At 42.2% G+C, this 17,625-nt stretch overlaps 2 protein-coding genes across 6 annotated transcripts in view; one reads left to right on the top strand and one right to left on the bottom strand.

Moving 5' to 3' along the window:
* The window catches only part of arhgef25a (Rho guanine nucleotide exchange factor (GEF) 25a), a 45,716-nt gene extending 31,705 nt beyond the window's left edge, over window positions 1-14,011 (top strand). For 2 of the 5 annotated variants that reach the window (XM_029506952.1, XM_029506953.1), the window contains exons 4-16: window positions 2,496-2,620; window positions 3,379-3,445; window positions 3,856-3,959; window positions 4,143-4,212; window positions 7,038-7,127; window positions 7,722-7,814; window positions 8,235-8,285; window positions 8,404-8,481; window positions 8,611-8,802; window positions 9,071-9,251; window positions 9,959-10,188; window positions 10,371-10,505; window positions 11,727-14,006. In XM_029506952.1, the coding sequence (XP_029362812.1) occupies window positions 2,496-2,620; window positions 3,379-3,445; window positions 3,856-3,959; window positions 4,143-4,212; window positions 7,038-7,127; window positions 7,722-7,814; window positions 8,235-8,285; window positions 8,404-8,481; window positions 8,611-8,802; window positions 9,071-9,251; window positions 9,959-10,188; window positions 10,371-10,505; window positions 11,727-11,849 (1,539 nt within the window). In that variant the 3' untranslated portion in view covers window positions 11,850-14,006. Of the gene's footprint in view, window positions 1-2,495; window positions 2,621-3,378; window positions 3,446-3,855; window positions 3,960-4,142; window positions 4,213-7,037; window positions 7,128-7,721; window positions 7,815-8,234; window positions 8,286-8,403; window positions 8,482-8,610; window positions 8,803-9,070; window positions 9,252-9,958; window positions 10,189-10,370; window positions 10,506-11,726 lie in introns of all 5 variants that reach the window. The other 3 variants (XM_029506949.1, XM_029506948.1, XM_029506951.1) reach the window with 3 other exon arrangements.
* Window positions 14,012-15,597: 1,586 nt separating this feature from the next.
* sp5l (Sp5 transcription factor-like) lies at window positions 15,598-17,030 on the bottom strand. Its single transcript, XM_029507147.1, has 2 exons — window positions 16,969-17,030; window positions 15,598-16,638 (listed from the first exon to the last, which is right to left on the bottom strand). The coding sequence occupies exons 1-2, from the start codon at window positions 17,020-17,022 to the stop codon at window positions 15,598-15,600; spliced, it is 1,095 nt and encodes a 364-aa protein (XP_029363007.1). The 5' UTR covers window positions 17,023-17,030.
* Between the last annotated feature and the right edge of the window lie 595 nt (window positions 17,031-17,625).

Below are 17,625 nucleotides of genomic sequence, written 5' to 3'. Positions count from 1 at the left end.
GTGCGGCAGTAACAGTATGTGAATCAGCATTAGCCTATCAATAAAAAACAATAGAGACTGAGTATTTAGGAGTTTACCTTGTTGGTGAATCGACAACAGGGCACTTAAATCCTAATTTCAGTCTCAACAGCACATTAAAAACCATTAATGCAGTTACATCACAGGGGATGAGGTCAGTGCTTCGGTGTTTTTACTACCAATCTTTTGCAGGAGGAGACGGGGTGGGGTAGGGGTGAGAGATTAAATTATTTAGGTCAGGTTTTTCTAGCTGAGGTTTTTGTCTCTACCCCAGCTTCAATGGCAACACGTCCAGTGTAATATATATTGTTGTTTTTCCATCTTTTGTTACAGTTGTTACTCATTTTACAACCACAGTTGAATATAGTTTTTAATTTAATATTTATTATATCTCATTTAATAAAAGGTTTTTGTGAGTGTATGTTAGCGGTCAAAAAAGGAAGCCTGAACTATGGATCATAACATTTATGGAACTACTCACCCTGTAGAACAATTTGTACCCTCTGCCATCTTGACCATCACATACAGAAATAACAGAGGAATAATAAGTTCTGTCAGCGAAGAAGGGAAAGACTCGGATGCTGTTTTTGTGAGATCTCAAAGCTGCCTGTTGTATTGTGACAGCAATACCAGTTTTCAAGACTGTTGTCCAACCCCTTTCTATTGATCTGTACCTACATGCATCAGGCTGAGCCCTTTGAATGAGCTGCTCTGTCTGCATTAGAAATGTAAACACATTTTAATAATATATTTAAATTGATGATGTAGAATTATATATGTGCAAAATAATAACATTGCTGTCCTCTTGGACAGCAATATAAAAACATATTCTGCCATTGCACTGAACTCATTGAACTGAACAGTCTAAAAGGTCACTAAAAATTAAGTAAAATACATTTTTAAGAACTTGATATAGATTCTTTAAATAAAGAAAAGGCAAACTCAGCTCATCTCACCTTTTGCTATAACTGTTTTCGGTTTATTTATGTATTTATTTTTATTTATTTATTTATTTATTTATTTTTTTGGGGGGGTCTGCATAGAAAAACAAAACAGTGCGAGAAGAGGGGAATTTTTCCGATGGGCTATTGCCACTACACATCTGGAAGTGATCAGGGAGCCAGGGAGACCTGTCAGCCAGGCTGGAGCGCTCCTAGCGGGGCAAGACAAGCAGGGGAGGAGTGAAGCTCTTTATGGAGCCTCTCTGTCCTTCTGTTCACTCTGGTTGCTCCGCTTCGTTTGTCTGTTTTGTTCTTTGTCTCCCTATCTGACACATCATTTTGACAGAATATAAGCTTTGTAGGCGCCAAAAGGTTTATCAGGGAGATGATGAACAAGTACAGATGGCCCAGAGGAAAAATATCTGTCTTTTTCCATTTGCCTGAATGCCTATCCATCCATCCATTTTCTGTGTATTTATTTCTCCATTGGACAGCCGCCTGCCTGGCTAGACTGAAGGATTAGGTGTAAAACTTTAGTGTGTGTGTGTGTTAGTGTGCAGATTTGTATATGTTTTTAAGGTGGAAAGGTTCTGCTTGACTTGAAAAGTTTACATGATTAGGCAAGTGAAATGGCTAAAAACAAACAACTTGAAGCCAATGACTAAAAATAGATCGAGGAAGATTTGAATGTTGAACTGCACGGAGAAACAATCTTGCAACATCAGGTCTACATGCATGTAAAGATAAGTCGGCTCATTGTGACAGAGAAATTGGTTAGACAAACAAGAGGGTTGTGTGCAGCTGCAAAACATATATTCATTGAGTTAGTGATCATTGCAGTCTTTGCAGGCTTTGTTGCAGTGTGCACAATGACCCTATTTGTGCCAAGATCTCCACAGGAAATTATATCAATTCCAGGAAAAAGCATGAAAAGGAGGTCATGTATGTAACGTGAAAAACAATCGATTAGATCAGCGTAACCTTGGGTGTGAGTTTTTCTATTTGCAGCCAATAAGACAGTAGCCTACTTTGAAATAGTGATAGAAATTGCGGGGCTGTTGTGGCATAACGGGCAAAAGGTACTGTGTGGTGTAGTCACAAGTAGATTTGAATCCCCAGGTCGCAAAATATTAAAGGTAATGTGATAATTCACACATAAATCAGAAACGTAATGCCATTAGGCACGCAGTATATCCTTTTTCCTCTGAAGCCAAAACTCCATTGAAGGCCTCCACAGCGTTCTACCTGCTGGTCTAACCTCTAACTCTTTGTCTTTATCTTTTAATCTTTTTCTCTCCATCTATCTGTAGCTTTGGTGTACTGAAGGATCATTAACGCTGTATCTGATCTTCTTATCATTCAATCTCTGTTCCTTCTGCCTCTCTGTTCTCCCTGGTCACCTTGGCAACCAGCATCCTTATCATCCCGCCTGTGCACTTTACCTCGCCTTGCATACTTATTCCTAACATCATCCATAATGCTGGCATTGGACCTTAAACATTTTCACTGTTTGTCTGTCTGTCTCTGCCTCCTTAGGACACTCAGTCCACCAGTGTTTTGCAAGATGACAGTGGCTCAGTGTTGATGGACGACACGTCAAGCCAATGGTCAGCGGCGGCTGACACCGAGGAGGAGCGGAGAAGTGCCTTGGAGAAAAGCATGTCAGTGTTTTATCAGTGCAAACATGGCTCTGAAAATTTATCTCAAATAACACTCATTACACTGATGCAGTGACACATCCTGTAAATAAATTTCATCGTAATTGAAGAAAATATGATTTTGTTTGTGTTTCAATCTTTAATCCAACATTTTTTTGCACAGTTCCCTGTGATAAAAGCAGGGAGACAAATTTAACTGTATCTCATTTTACGACTTTAGCTCTCTCTCAGTAGCATCTCTATCAACTGTTATCAAGCGACTTAAGAGCCCAACGTCGCATAAACACAACTGAGAGTAAACTCCATTCGTTGTTTAATGTATAAGTTGACTTATACGTGTGGAGAAACTGTGAGAGGCAATTAAAAGCCCAGAAATATCTATAAGAGTCTATGGTGGCCCTGAGAACGCAACTTGACAAAGCAAATAGTTACAACATGACTAATACGAAATACACAAAACTGCTGTGAATTCAGAAAACTGTCTGACACTTATACTGCAATTATTCCCAAAGAAAATGCCTCACAAATACTCCCAAGAGAATACATCGAGCTCTCAGAGCCACAGTGCAGTGCACAGCCAATGCATGATGAGTTAAGATTTTTCTGTCGCAGCTATTATTTCCAATGCCAAGATTGATTTTCAGCGTACCTGAAAACAAAATAACTGTCTGCAACTTGGACAATAAAGTGTTAGATAGCTTTGATGAATACATTTTCATTGTATAACCACCATTAATCCTCCCTCATTTATATTTTTATAGGTATGTTCTGAAGGAGCTTATTGAGACAGAGAAGCACTATGTGGGAGACCTGGCGTTCATAGTGGAGGTAAATCTCCAAGTCTGGCAGCTAAGAACACACAATCAGCACTGACAGTGGAAAAGGAGCTTAGGCACCAACACAGTATGTCAGGGGGAGCTCTCTAAATCTTTCTCATCAGAAATTCGCTGCCTCACTTCACTTTATTCTTCTTCAATTCCACCTTCTCCAATCTAAAGCAGATTTTGTGAATTATTAGCTTCAAGAGAATTATGTTGTGACGTGATTTATTTCCTGGTGTCAGCTAGAGAAATTCTGGCTCAGAGAGGAGGAGTTGAAATCCGTAAAATGGTTAAGACTCGATAATAGCTGGTCGGTGATTGCTGTGGCCATCTAGTCATATTTACCAGCATTACTCAGACCTAGGTGTGTGCATATGTAAATGTGAGGATGTCATCAGCTTTGTCATTACCTTTCAGGGCTACATGGCCACAATGAGCTCCAAGGGTATACCAGAGGACATGAAGGGAAAAGACAAGATTGTGTTTGGGAACATTCACCAAATATTTGACTGGCATAAAGAGTAAGTCCCTGATCCTAAAAATATATATCCCCACATAATCATAGCTGTATGTTTGCTCTGACTGCATGAAAGACAAACAGTTGGTTTGCAGAGTATTGTGTTTGCAGGACAAAGGAACAATAGGTCAGGAGACAAATCTGACCTTCCATTTTTGGGATGATTGTGTGTGTGTTTTCTGTGCAGCTACTTCCTGGGAGAGCTGGAGAAGTGCTTGGCAGAGCCAGAGAGACTGGCTCAGCTCTTCATTAAACATGTAAGCATAACTACTACAGAAACACACACACTCCCAGCCGTCAGTGAAGTGTCTCTGTGTGCTTCCTTGTGCAGTTTGGAATGAGGGTAAATAGAGCTAAGAAAACATGCAGAGCCCTTGTTTATCCTATACGGTGCGTCTCTCGCAGCTGCCAGTGTCTCTCCTTCCACTTCCCTGTTAGTGATACTTCTCGGTTCAGGCTGTGTTTTTACAACAGTGCAGAGCGCACAAACACACATACACACACACACATACCCCTAAATGACACACTGGCCAATTTCCAGTCTGAACTGGACTGGTCAGGAAACAGCAGGGAAAAAACAGGCAAAAAAGACAACACGAATAGGACAAGGAAAAACAAACGCTTAGTTCAGGCCTTTTGATTTGAAGGCTTTTTTTACACCTAAAATGGAGGCATACTTCTTTACTGTCTTGGCTCAAGGATGGCGCAAAATAATACACACAAGACAGATTCACCTTAAAGTACATTGCTCCTAGATTAGAATAGAGCCTGACTGGGTTCTGGATCTAAGGGCTTAATGGGGAATGGCACAATGTGGAAAATGTGAAAAACACGAGTCACCAGGTAAAATAATTTTCATTTCTTTTAAATAGGATTCAACCTAAAATTATTCGGCATCTCAAAATAGTACAACCATAAAAAAAAAATAAAATAAATCACTTGTTCAGAAGTTTGCACTCCTTTGTTTATAATACTGTGTATTGTCCCCTTTGGCATCGACAGCAGTCCAGCTCTTGTAAATTCATTGGCTGTCTTGCATGAACTGCATGTTTGCGATGTCCCAAAAGTGGCTCATTGATATTGAAGTCAGGAGACTGTGATGGCCGCTCCAGAACCTTCACTTTTTTCTGTTGCAGCCTTTGATGGGTCGACTTGGCCTTGTGTGCAGCATGTGCGGTTTCCAGGCTGATAAGTGCAGAGCGTCCGCCAGTATTTTCTTATAAATGTGCTGCGTTCACCTTGCCATGAATTTTGACTAAATGCCCAGTACCACTGCAGCTCACACAACCCTAACACATCTGGTGCACTTTTCATCATCGGCCTTGTTGACTTATCTCCCGAACTTAGCGTTCAGGGTTGTGGCCTCTCTCTTCCAGTTGCTGGGGCTGTTTTGTCGCATTGCTGTAGTGATGGCTTTTTCCGGTGACCATGCAGCTCCTCCTGAAAGTACATCTTGAAAAAGCCTCACCATTTTTTTGAGTAATTCTGTATGTCACCTGAAGGTTTTCTTTGCACCTTTGCAGTTTTTCTGGCAGTTTTTGTTGAAAGTTTTGTCGCCATGACCTGGTGTCGACAGATCCTCTCCTTTTTCTACCTCTGTATTGGATTTTGAATGCTACTGGTATTGTTAAGTCTTTGGATATCTTTTTAGATCCCTTTTCTCTTTTATTCAGTGCAGCTGCCCTCTCTCACAGCTACTTTTATAGCTCCTATGCTTTTCCCATTGCTCAGAACTAGAGCAGCGCTGGATGTACAGGAGTCCATCAAGGGTCCTCACACTCACTGACATTTTATATGCCAATGTTAATTACAAGTAAGCAGGTTGCAGGTGTCACAGCTACCTACAGCCTCATACCTAACCACAGCCCTAAGTGATATTTCAACCTGTGTATATCATCAGGCCAAAACTTCAAAGTTGATATAAACTTTTGGGTAATCAGGGCCGTTTGTATGGTTCCACTAGTCTATTATATATTATTATTATTTAAAAACAGCAAACACAATTCTGGGACATTAAATGGATTCTTTTGACCACTAACCAAAAATAAAAGAAATGGGTTTTTTTTGCACAGTCAATCCTATTTTCTCAAAAATGGCCATTATTTCACAAATTCTGTTGGGGACGTGTGTGATGTATGTATATATGATGTACTTTAGTTTATGAGCACAAATTGGTACATTGGTTAAATGATGGAACAAGCAGACGGGGCTGATGTGATGTGTAATTTGACCAACTTAAATTGGAAGATGAAGTTAAATGCCCATGTCTCTCTTTTGCTATATTCACTCTCTCTTTAAACAATTCAATAAGACTCAGCCTTCTGAGTAATCAACTTAAAAAAGCCTGTGGGGGAATTAAGACACTTGTAACTAAATCTAAGCACAGTGTCAAACTGTGGAGACAAGCTAAGTGGGAACATGTCCCTAATGAAAATGAGAAAACCCAATCTGTTTTTAACGAGCGCTTCGTCTCAAATACCCAACATGTGTGCTTGCTCACACAACATACAAAAAGGCAGACAAACCGCACACAGATGCACCTTGTATTTCACATGCAGTCTGTTGTGTTACATGATGTCCATATTCAAAAGCAACAGATCATCGGTCTCCAGGTTACAGAGCCATGCCATTTGTTGCTAGGTACACTGTTATATCGGCAGCCTCTAAAAGGCTCCGGTTACACAGAAGGTAACCGAGGTAAATTATACATAACCTGATGCTCATCTACATCTAACTCCATTAAGGTGCTCAGAACTGCCACATCTGCACCCTCATGCCAATTAGTCACAGAAGAGTAAGAACTAACCAGACAGAGTCAACTTCAAAGATCCCTCAGTTTGAAACAAATCATTATTGCTCTGCTCCCTTTCATCCCAAACAGCAACTAGAGACACCGCATATTCATCTTTGTTCTTTTTGCTCTCTTTTAGCAGCATTTTCATTTGTTTGTAATGCAGCAGAAGATACATTTCACAAACAGGCTCATGTTTGTGTTTTAAAGTCTCTTTTTTGTGGGTAACTTATCTAAAAGGTTTAAACTTAATGATTTTGCAACAGAATTTTTGTTTGACTTCTAATGCAGGAGAGGCGTTTGCATATGTACGTTGTGTACTGTCAGAACAAGCCCAAATCGGAGCACATTGTGTCTGAGTACATCGAGACATACTTTGAGGTGAGCACCTCTTATTAATGTTTTAATTTAGCCTGTACCTGTTTTTGGTGACTTGTGCAATATGTAATCTGTTTAGTGAATATTAGAGCCAAAGGTGATATCTTCAAATTGACAATTTTATCCAGAAAATATTCAACTTCTGGGAATCAAAATCAGTAAATTCCCACATATACGAACTTGCAGCAGGCCATGAATTTAGCCAGTCTGAGATTTTTACTTAATCCATGAGTGAAATTAATTTAATTAATTTTCCCTTAATTTAGCTATTGAATCAAGACAAAGATCTTTGTATGATATGTTGGTCACCTGCCACTCAGTGTGATAGTTTAGACTTTCGGTAGGCATGAATGTCTGACCGTTTAAATGCTATATATTATACCTGGCCCTGCTGGTGCCTTTTCAGCTGCCAGTTATTATTTGGATTGTTATCTGTTCCTTTTAATTGACAGTAATGATAAGATAAGCAGACAAACGGGCCAGTAAAATCCTGGTGATATGATGCCTAAGGTGAATTATTCTGGCCATTAGCTGCTATGTTTTGTGCTATGACTGTCATGTTGACTTGTATGTTGTGGTTGCGTCTGTCTCTGTCAGGAGTTGCGACAGCAGCTGGGCCACAGGCTGCAGCTCAACGACCTGCTCATCAAACCTGTCCAGAGGATCATGAAGTACCAGCTGCTGCTCAAGGTAAAAAAGCAGGACACTCTCTGCGCTCTTGATCACACACCAACACACACATGCTGGTGTTCACCGAACAGCTGTCTGACGGACTGTAGGGTCAATCACAAGGTTGTAAACAAACATGCGCACAAACAAACACACATACACCCCTTGGTGTATAAACAGTATTGTCTGTTCTGGTTAGTTTCTGGTCAGAGTAAAAGAGGTAAATTACTTCACGATTCCATTCTCAATAGCAAGGATTTAAACAATCATACGTGAAAGATGATCATAAAATGGCATCTCGAGTGTAATATGTTTAACTTGTATAAAACTTTGCCCTTTGGCAGTTAAATGAAAGGTGGGTTCAAACCCCATAAATACTCCTCCAGATGTCGTCACCTTACTTGGAATGCTCTAGTAACCATGCTGTGTTTATTTGAGCAGGACTTCCTGAAGTATTACACCAAAGCTGGAATGGACACGGAGGAGTTGGAGGTGGGAGCCCTGGTTTGCAGGGATGTTTTGTGTGCACTCCGATATTTTTGTGTGTGCAGTAACTTCAGTCTTTCTAGTAGTATTCTTCATGAAGAGCTCACTTTTATGTTTTAAACAGAAAGCAGTAGAGGTGATGTGCTTTGTGCCAAAACGCTGCAATGACATGATGAATGTGGGCCGACTACAAGGCTTTGAGGTACGTCTCAGGAATTTAGTTCATCCTTCAAAGTCTTCCAGACGGCTCTCATGCCAAATGTTCAGTGTATGAAAACCTTGCTGCAACCACTTCCTCTTTTTGTTGTGCTTGTGTTCATTGCGGTACCAGGGGAAGATTACAGCCCAGGGCAAACTGCTCCAGCAGGACACCTTTACTGTGGCCGAGCAGGACAGCGGCTTCCTGTCTCGAGCCAAGGAAAGACGGGTCTTCCTGTTTGAGCAGCTGGTCATCTTCAGTGAACCAATTGATAGGAAGAAAGGTTTCTCAGTTCCTGGATATGTCTTCAAGAACAGCATAAAGGTGATCCTCAGTGAACTCAGATCAGCCACAAAGTATGTTTAACCCTAACCCTAACCCTAACCCCATAAATGACTGAAAATAACATTTTTCTTGTCAAGTTATAAGTTGCACAGCAGATTCACACCAAGCTAATTCTTGCCCAAATCAGCACATGTTACATAACGCCACAGCAGGGATTTTATTTTAGAGGCGTGCATGTGTTAGTGAAGTGTTTAACAAGACTCTCAGCAGGACAGACTCCTAACACTGCAGATGTGATGGGTTCCAGGTGAGCTGCCTCGGGGTGGAGCCCAGCGTGGATGGAGATGATGCGCGCTTCGTGCTGACATCACGTAACCCTGATGGGAGTGTAGTGCGCTTTCAGCTACAAGCCTCTTCCCCCGAGATCTGCAGGGCCTGGGTCAATGACATGGTTCAGATCCTGGAAACCCAGCGCAATTTCCTCAATGGTGAGTCCCATCTGACCCCCCGTACTCCATAACATTCAAATCAAAAAAGGATTTTTCATCCTGGTTTATTTTCCATTTGTTGACGTGGTTGCCTCTTTAAATGCAGCTGAATCAGTGTCTTGTTGTATGGAAACCCATCTTTGCCAAAAAGAAGTGAAAAAAAGAAAGAGAAGAAGCACAGAAGCACAAATAGTTATGCTCATAATCATACTAGTGAGCAAATTTCTGGATTTTGGGTCAAAATTTTACTCAATATTTACATTTTGAACAGAAGGGTTAGGGTTAGGGTTTGAAAACTCAAATTGTTTCAACTTGATATTAGAATTTCATCAATTTGCTTAATCTACATTCTGTTAATGTCTATGATATGTTTACTGTTGTATCAGTTGTATCAGTGTTTTTATAATTTTCATGAGCTTCAATAGTCTTATTAAGCATGGTGATAGGTATCATCTGCTGAATTCAATCTGCAACACACACACACACACAAAAACAGTAACATGTTGAATTCATTTGTAATCATTAGGTATTTATAACATACTGCAGTGTAATTAAAGACCAGTTATTGAATCTTTACATTTACCACCATTTGAGCAGCATATAAAGGGTTACTAACACATTATGTGTGTATATAACTATGTGTATAAACCATTCAGGATCGGTGGAGGAGCTTTATAAGGACTGCCTCTTTTCTCTGTGTCTTTCAGCCTTACAGTCACCTATTGAGTACCTGCGGAGAGAGAGCAAATCTAATAGCCTGGGCCGCAACATGAGGCCCCCTTTGTCTGCTGCCAGCGCTCTGCGGCCCCACTCTTCTGCCTCTATTGACCGTCATAAGCTGCCCTCCCTTCACTCTCACAACACCTCCTTGCCTGCGCTCTACCTGCCCAGCCAAGGCCAGGGCCAAGGACCAGGCGAGACCTGCTCACTGCAGGATGTAGGTTTTGTCTCTTTCCCTTCCCTGCATAGAGTGACCCTGTACTGCAATTATCTCTTCAACAAAGCATTTCTGTTTATGAGACACCCGACACACTGCCGCTTATCTGAGGCTTTTTGCGATCTTGGAACTGGTTGTTGCACTGCATCGTTGAGTGATTTACCTGTTGTTGGCATCTGCAGCCGCCTGTGGTCCAGCTGTGCCCTGCTGACTCCCACACTGTTTCTCCATCACACATCCAACTGGGCTTCGCTGATCAGCCGAACTGTGAAGCTGTGTCAAACGGGCTGTACACACCCACCATGCAAAGTGCGCAGGTAGTGTATGTGCATGCATTTAGACACTGCTTTGTCAATATGGTGGCCTCAGCATCATACTTAAAATGTAATTACTTTTGCAGATTGTTGAATATTGTCTTTCTGGGTTGACAGCACAACTGGGGAAATTAATGACAAAACAAACGACGGCGAGCCGACCACTGGGGAAATAATGGGCCATTGTACAAGTTCTAACAGTAATTCCAATGTGCTTATTAATATTAATTAAACCATAAAACACTTTAGTTAACTGCCACCATTTATTTAGACTTATAAAGTAAGGGATTTGTGGGCTCATAAGAAGAGTTATTTCTCCCCCTATTGGATAAAAAGGGAAGTGATACAAATCTGGGTATTTCTGAGGAACATGGAATACAATATTTGCTGCACTAAATTCAAAATGGCAAAAATAAATCACAACTTCCTAATGTTGTACAGAACTTACCAAAAACTGTCATCTCTGTCTGCTTTTTACTTTAAACTATCTGAGCAGCCGACAATAGGCACATCCTGTTGTCGCCATCAGTGACATGTCACTGTGATCACCGAGCTTTTATCTTCAGTAGGACTGTGCTGATAGGCAGCAGTTGTTGTTCTCCACCTCTTTCCCTCTGTTTACTTAAGCTGAGTAGACTTGGCACAGGACAAACAGGAAGCAGACTAAGCCAGATGAGGAAGTCTAAAAGAGATAACTATCTAAGGAAGATAATCATTTCCCAAACTTATTCTGGAGTGAATAGTTGGAATTTGGGTCCATGCATTATTTTTAGATTGAGGCATCAAATGAAAACTTGTTGGCGATCTTTATTTATTTATTATTTTCACTTTTTCTAATAAAGATTAAGGCACGAAATTGTTGCTGAGCCTTTCTGATGTTTCCCCTGACTATTTAAAAGTGCATTGCCCAGCAGGCAAAATGGACCTGAAAACTATATGTGATTTGTTTTCTAACTATCAGTTTTTGTAACAATGAACTCTTTAAAGGCCGGGTCTGTGTCAAAGTGAGGCTCAAACGTGGCTGAGTCTTCCACATTTCCTCTGCTAATAATCTTTCTATGCACTTTTTAGACGGAGAGACTACACCGCCAAACTGTTACGCGTAGATTATTGCCACATAGTTTGAAACCTATCTAGAGAGGACCTTTAAATCTCAGGGTGAATTTTGTGTGTTAAATGGATATAATTTGCAGCTGTGTGATGAATATTCCCTCTTTCCCCCAGCAGAGAGCAGGAGAGGGCTGCCGGAGGGGTCAAGTGGCTGATGTAAGACAGGGTCCACTGTCGGGTCATTCGGCTGGACGACGCCCCAGCAATCTGGCTCAGCTTGCTGAGGATGACCTATGAACTCTCACACCATGTGTCTTCTGGGTCAGGAGGACAGCAGCTAATGCTACAGCCGCAGCAGCTCACTTATGAATTACAAAAAACCTGAAGGAACATATGAAGAGGTAATAGGCTGCAACTATATAATGGCTTTGCTCCTGTTTGCCACAGAGCCATTTAAAGGGAGGCAACTAGTTTTGGCAGCCTTGAAGGAATATGAACAGCACCCAGTGGGTGCTGGGCTCAGAATAACAAACATTCAGTGTTATGACAATTTCAGCTTTTTACCTTTTCGAGAGTTTATACACCAAACTCTTCTCTATTTTAAAAGGCAAGGGGAATTAGTTTGATGAAGAATTATCCATTCCTAATTGGGGCAGTCACTGGAGTTACGTGTGTGCCTGAATGTATGTTTCTGCAATGATGAGTGAATGTGTTTGTGTGCAAGAGTGAGTGCAAGGAGTGCAAGGAGCACCTATTCTTGTACTCGCTGGTAAATTTCCTTGATAAAAGTTTTTTTTTTTTTTTTTTTTTTTTCCTGATACCCCCATTGTGAAGTACAGCTACACAGGTATACTTTGTCATTCCCCTGCTGACAATTGAGTTTGCTGTTTATGTTAACAAAAATGGGAAAAGGCACTTCATGTGAATAAGCCTCAAGGACTTGACTCGCTCAAATTTCACTCATATTTCAACTGAAAGTGAAGAACTTTCCTTCTTGCCAGTGTTGAGTGCGTCCATGCTCTCTTATTCTGTTTGACTGGCTCGCTTTGATCTGGACCAAAAAGGCATGAGGGAGCCCCCTGGAGGCGCTCTGTGGGTATGACGTCACTTCAGATTACTTTTTGCTCTTGGACAGCTCCTGAGGAGTTGTGGGTGCATTCAAAGGGACTGCTGTGCTGACCCAAAGTGTAACATGCAAACTCTCCTTGGTGATTGACTGGCGCAGTGCTACTTTACATAGCTCTTTCTTTCTGGGCTGGAGTAGATTTGGGGACGTGTCCTTAAAAAAGCATCGGTTTAAACTAGTTTTGATTGTTTTATTAGTCCACTGTTTTCATGTCAAGGCTGTGCACCGTTTCTATAATCCTTGCTGGCTTTTTCCCCTCATCGGTTAAATACTGTGCAGTACATACCAGAAAGGCAATGAAACATTTCCACGTATATGAAGGATGACTGAGGTATGCCAAGAAACAATGTTACTGCTCCAGTTGGCAGCTGGATTAACAGAGTGTTGCCAGTAAATGTGCACGTACCCTCTCTCTCAAGAACAGTGCCAAAAACAACTGTAGCTCACAATTCAGACATTTCATGCTCTTACTCCATAGTTCAGATTGCCACTGTTACGAAGTAATCATAGTTCCCTTTGTTACTCTCTGGAGGTAACGTTAAAGCATTAAAAAAGAGGAGAGCTGAGTGTGGCCCTGCGATGGACTGGCAAGCTGTCCAGGGTGTACCTCGTCCTTGCCCAGTGTGAGCTGGGATTGGCTCCAGCAACCCCCGCAACCTGGAAACGGATAAGCGGTAGAAGATGGGTGAATGAATGGATGAGAGCTGGGTGTATCCTGTTAATATCAGGTCAGTTGTTTTTGTGGCCAGTAGAGGTCCCCACAATGCTTTGACTTTCAGGTTACAGTAGTTGGATTATTCAGATGCACCAAAGATCAAAAGGCCTCATATTTCATTTCCCATGTTGAAGCTGTTGACAATCTCTCTCTCTCTCTCTCAAAAAACAAACAAACAAACAACAACCCCACAGTGATAAACTATAATTTAAGGTAAAATGAAAGGGCTGAGCAGGACCATCTCACAGAATCTGTATCTGGACTCTGGAGTTAATGTGAACCTCTGAGTTTTCGCAGGAAGCACTGATCAGGCAGTTTTACATGTCACACAAAGGAATACCACTACAGAGAACCAAAAGCACGGACATAAAACCAAGAGAGGGATGGTTAATGCCATGTTCAACTGAGTAGAAACTGTTGTATCATATCAAATAAACAGTGTCTTTTTGAATCTAACTCCTGTCTTTATGCTTCTCTATAAAATCTCTGTGGATTTTATAATGTAATGATTTGTAACCGCTTAAATATTTGATTGATACATGATCTATTCTAACAGTGTGTCATTGTCTCATTAGTTGAACTAAAAGTGGAGTTGAAGTATTCATTTTGGTGTGGAGCTCAACAGACTCAAACGGGACATCTGACAAAGACAAAGGCAAAGTATATTGACTGCTCCAACAACCCCTTGGATAAAGTTCAAACAGGATTAAAAACAAAGAGAAGAAACCCCTGGATGAGCAGACATCTGGTTGGCTGGCCGCTGAATAAAGCCCTATTCTGGGCAGTAAAGCAGGGCCGACCGTAACACGGCTGTGATATATGGAGGCTGCGGAAGGAGGGGGGCCAAAGGGGTATTAACTTTCACAAGGGTGCAAAATCAAAGGGAGTTCCTGTCACCACCGAGGGGGTCTCAGCAACAGGGGTTCCATTCACAGGGAATTCCTCTCCAGAGCCCTCTGTCGCATCTGTTGACTCAATCTTCTCCATTGAGAGAAAGAAAACACAAATTTAAACCACATGACTGTGAACTTGATTGGAGCAGGGGAGACAAACAGTCCCATCAATGGGATGAGTATTTACTCTGAGGTGTGAAAAACTTTGAACAGCCTGCCATGTTAGGTCTTCTTTAGGAGATCTTCCTTCACACCTATAGCACAATGAGTGGCCTTTGTGTTCTGAAAGCAATTGAATCATCATTTAAATAAAATGTTAGATCTTTAGGAGCTCTAGGAAACGCTCAAAAATTCACACATTCGCTGGAGGAGCTGGCAAAAGGGATTAAAAGTGTCAACTCCTCCCGCCAGTCAATCATGAAGATGGAAAAAAAAAAAAAAAACAAACCCACGCACATTCAAGCTGTGAAATTTCACCAAGGACAGTGTTTATTAAATGTACATGCGGCCATAACCCCAATAAAACTGCTCATGATATTTGTACATTGTTTACAAAGAATTTAACATATGTTCAAATGTTTGCTAATCTGGAGCCATGGAGCTTCACACAGCTGCTTTAGAGCAGACGAGATAAATCTGTAGATCTGAGACGATTGTGTTTACATTTCAAATAAGATCCCCCTCGCAGCAGACAAAACATCTTTCGGAATAAGAACCTAATTATCAACAGCAGCGCAGGCAGTTTTCCATTATGAACCATTATGAAGCAGAGATTATCATTCCATCAACCTTCTTACTGTACTAAGGCATTTATTTACTTCAAACATGGCTAGGACGGAATATTAAGGTATGCATTGTGGAATTTTTCTCATTTATGTCACATTCTTCACAGAAGTAAAATATTTACATTGTGAATCTTGTCAAAATATTAAAATTTCCAATGAATTCAAATTGAAACAAAACGTTAAAGGCATAAAATCGGTGTTGTTTCGACTGAAATTTGTGTGGCATCTTGAAAAGTACAACGGATGCAGCAACAACAACAACAAAAAAAAAAAAAAAAAACCCACAATGTCATTCAAAAAAGGTTTCAAGTTTTCTTTAAAGGTGGCTTGCTTCAAACAGCACGCAATTACTTTTGTTAAAAATGGTCTCTAGATATATTTCGATGGTACTACTTGAAGTCAAAAATAAGATTTTGACTACAGAAGATGGGTAGCTTGATGCTTACCCGCTAGTGCAAACCTATGGCAAGTGTAAGTCAGTCTATTCATTGTTGATGATCATTTTTTAAACAATGGACCTTGGATATTACTCTCTCTTGATGTTGGTGAGCAGGGGGTCCGTGCTCTGTGAAGGCTGTCCAGACCGGCTCTTCCTGGTCTGGTGGGTTTTGACGTGTTTGGAGAGGTGGTCACTTCTCATGAACCTCTTTCCGCACTGCTGGCAGCCAAAGCGCTTCTCTCCTGTGTGTGTGCGGAGGTGCCGTTGCAGCTCGTCTGAACGGGTGAAGCTTTTACCGCAAAAGAGCCAGTTACAGATGAAGGGCCTTTCCCCAGCGTGCCAGCGCAGATGAGCCTTCAGGTGAGAGGTCTTCTTGTACACTTTGCCACACTCTGGGATGTGACAGATGTGCAGTCTCTTCTTTCCGAACTCCAACCCCCCGCCATTTGCCTGGCAGTTGGGGCATTTGCAGCGTCGGCAGCGTCGCGTGGAGCTCAGCAGCCCCTTGGACGTGCCCTGGAGCAGGGCAGCTATCTGGGGCTGGTGGCCCAAGACGAGCTGCCTGCCCAGGGAGAAGGGATGGTTGGATGGGCTAGCGTTGGTCTGTGGTAGGCTCCACCATTGCTGCCCTTCGTCCATGTGGCTTCCAGGCAGGTGATGCCTCGCTGAGGAGTTCTGGAGGAAGCTGGGGAAGTTTTGTCCCACACTGTTGTGCTGCGAATAATAGGGGCCGTTGGCCTGTGGTTGTGATGACAAGACTTTAACGGGGGACAGTTCGAAGGAGTACGACGAGGGAGGTTCAGCCGGAGGGGTGAGAGGCAGCTCGTGGTGGTGGTGATGGGGATGATGATGATGGTGGTGGTGACCCAGGCCGGACTGCATGTGCCCAGGGAACTGCACCTTGGGCACTGTGAAGGTCATCTGGTGCGTACTGAGAGCCGTGCTGGGTGTCATGTCGTTGCTCCAGAGCTGAAACATTCCAGACGTGGAGCTGACGGTGCCCTCGTAGGGAAACTGGGACCCTTCTGAGCCCATACCCCCCCCCACCTGCCAGGCCTGGCTACAAGTGGTGGCCAGGAAGGAGAGGGCGTTAGGTGCTCCCTCTGGAGAGGAGCTGGGTGTCCGGTCCTGCATGGCAGTTCACAAACATACATCAGATTACACCGACCTCTTATACAGGACAACTTGAAGCTTCAAAGCGACTTTTAATCTTCTTTAAATGGAGATCTCAAAAACAGACAGACCAATTTTATATTGAAAACATGCAATTTAAACATTTTCTGTTATTTGTATTTATTTATTTTTTTTTCATTGTACTTAAATGATTCCATTGGATTTAAACGTTTTTACCACTAACATAAGTTTAATAACCTCATCTTGACAAGTGGTGGAGACGCTTCAGAAGCGGGTCAAACGGGTCAATCCGCTTCCACCGCATCGCTACGGACGGTCACAAACCTGCAAGAAGGTGTGCAAAAAGTTGTCAGTCCTTTGTATCGTCAGCGCAGCCATCTGTCCTCCCGCTGCTCCTGCACGCACCTGCAGCCCAAACCGCGACGCGCAAAAGTCTCAAGCAGAAGCTCTGAAGGCAGAAAGAAAAAAGGATGCTCACATTCGCCTGGAGTGACTCCGACACTTTGGGAGATTCCGCGTCATGCAAATGTCCTCTGAGTCCGGCAGGTAAACAGCCTGGGTGTGTTTTAGCACGCCTGAAGTCCAGATGAGTGCGCGTTGGAGCAGCAAAGGGCGGCCGTCTGAAGTGAGAGGCAGACGAGTGCGCAATAAATCCTTGCGATCATCTCACAGGCGCCCCAGACGCATCTTCTCTTTATAGGGAGGAAAGATCCTCTCAACGGGGTCTCCAGTATGATGTGGGGGAGCCAGTCAATAGAGAGAAGATCTGTGGGGGGGGGGTGAAGGGGTGGGCTGCTCATAATTTCACTCAATTTCAACCAAATGCTGACCCCAAGAACTGACTCCTCCTCCAATTGTTCTGGGGGGGAAAAATAGGGATACAATTCTTCCTCAGCAATATAACTTCTCTGGACGTTTTGTGAAATTTGACACTTTCTCTGAATTTTAAAATATACTCGCACCATGATTACAAAAATACAA

Source organism: Echeneis naucrates, chromosome 7 (assembly GCF_900963305.1).
Source record: "Echeneis naucrates chromosome 7, fEcheNa1.1, whole genome shotgun sequence".
NCBI lineage: Eukaryota > Metazoa > Chordata > Actinopteri > Carangiformes > Echeneidae > Echeneis > Echeneis naucrates.
This window is presented reverse-complemented; position numbering and strand designations above follow the sequence as displayed.

Bases quoted from the DNA above. Each gene is read 5' to 3' on its own strand.
- sp5l (XM_029507147.1), bottom strand. From the start codon at position 17,022: ATGGCTGCGCTGACGATACAAAGGACTGACAACTTTTTGCACACCTTC. The intron at 16,639-16,968 runs GTTTGTGACCGT...ACTGCCATGCAG, and splicing joins TTTTGCACACCTTCTTGCAG to GACCGGACACCCAGCTCCTC.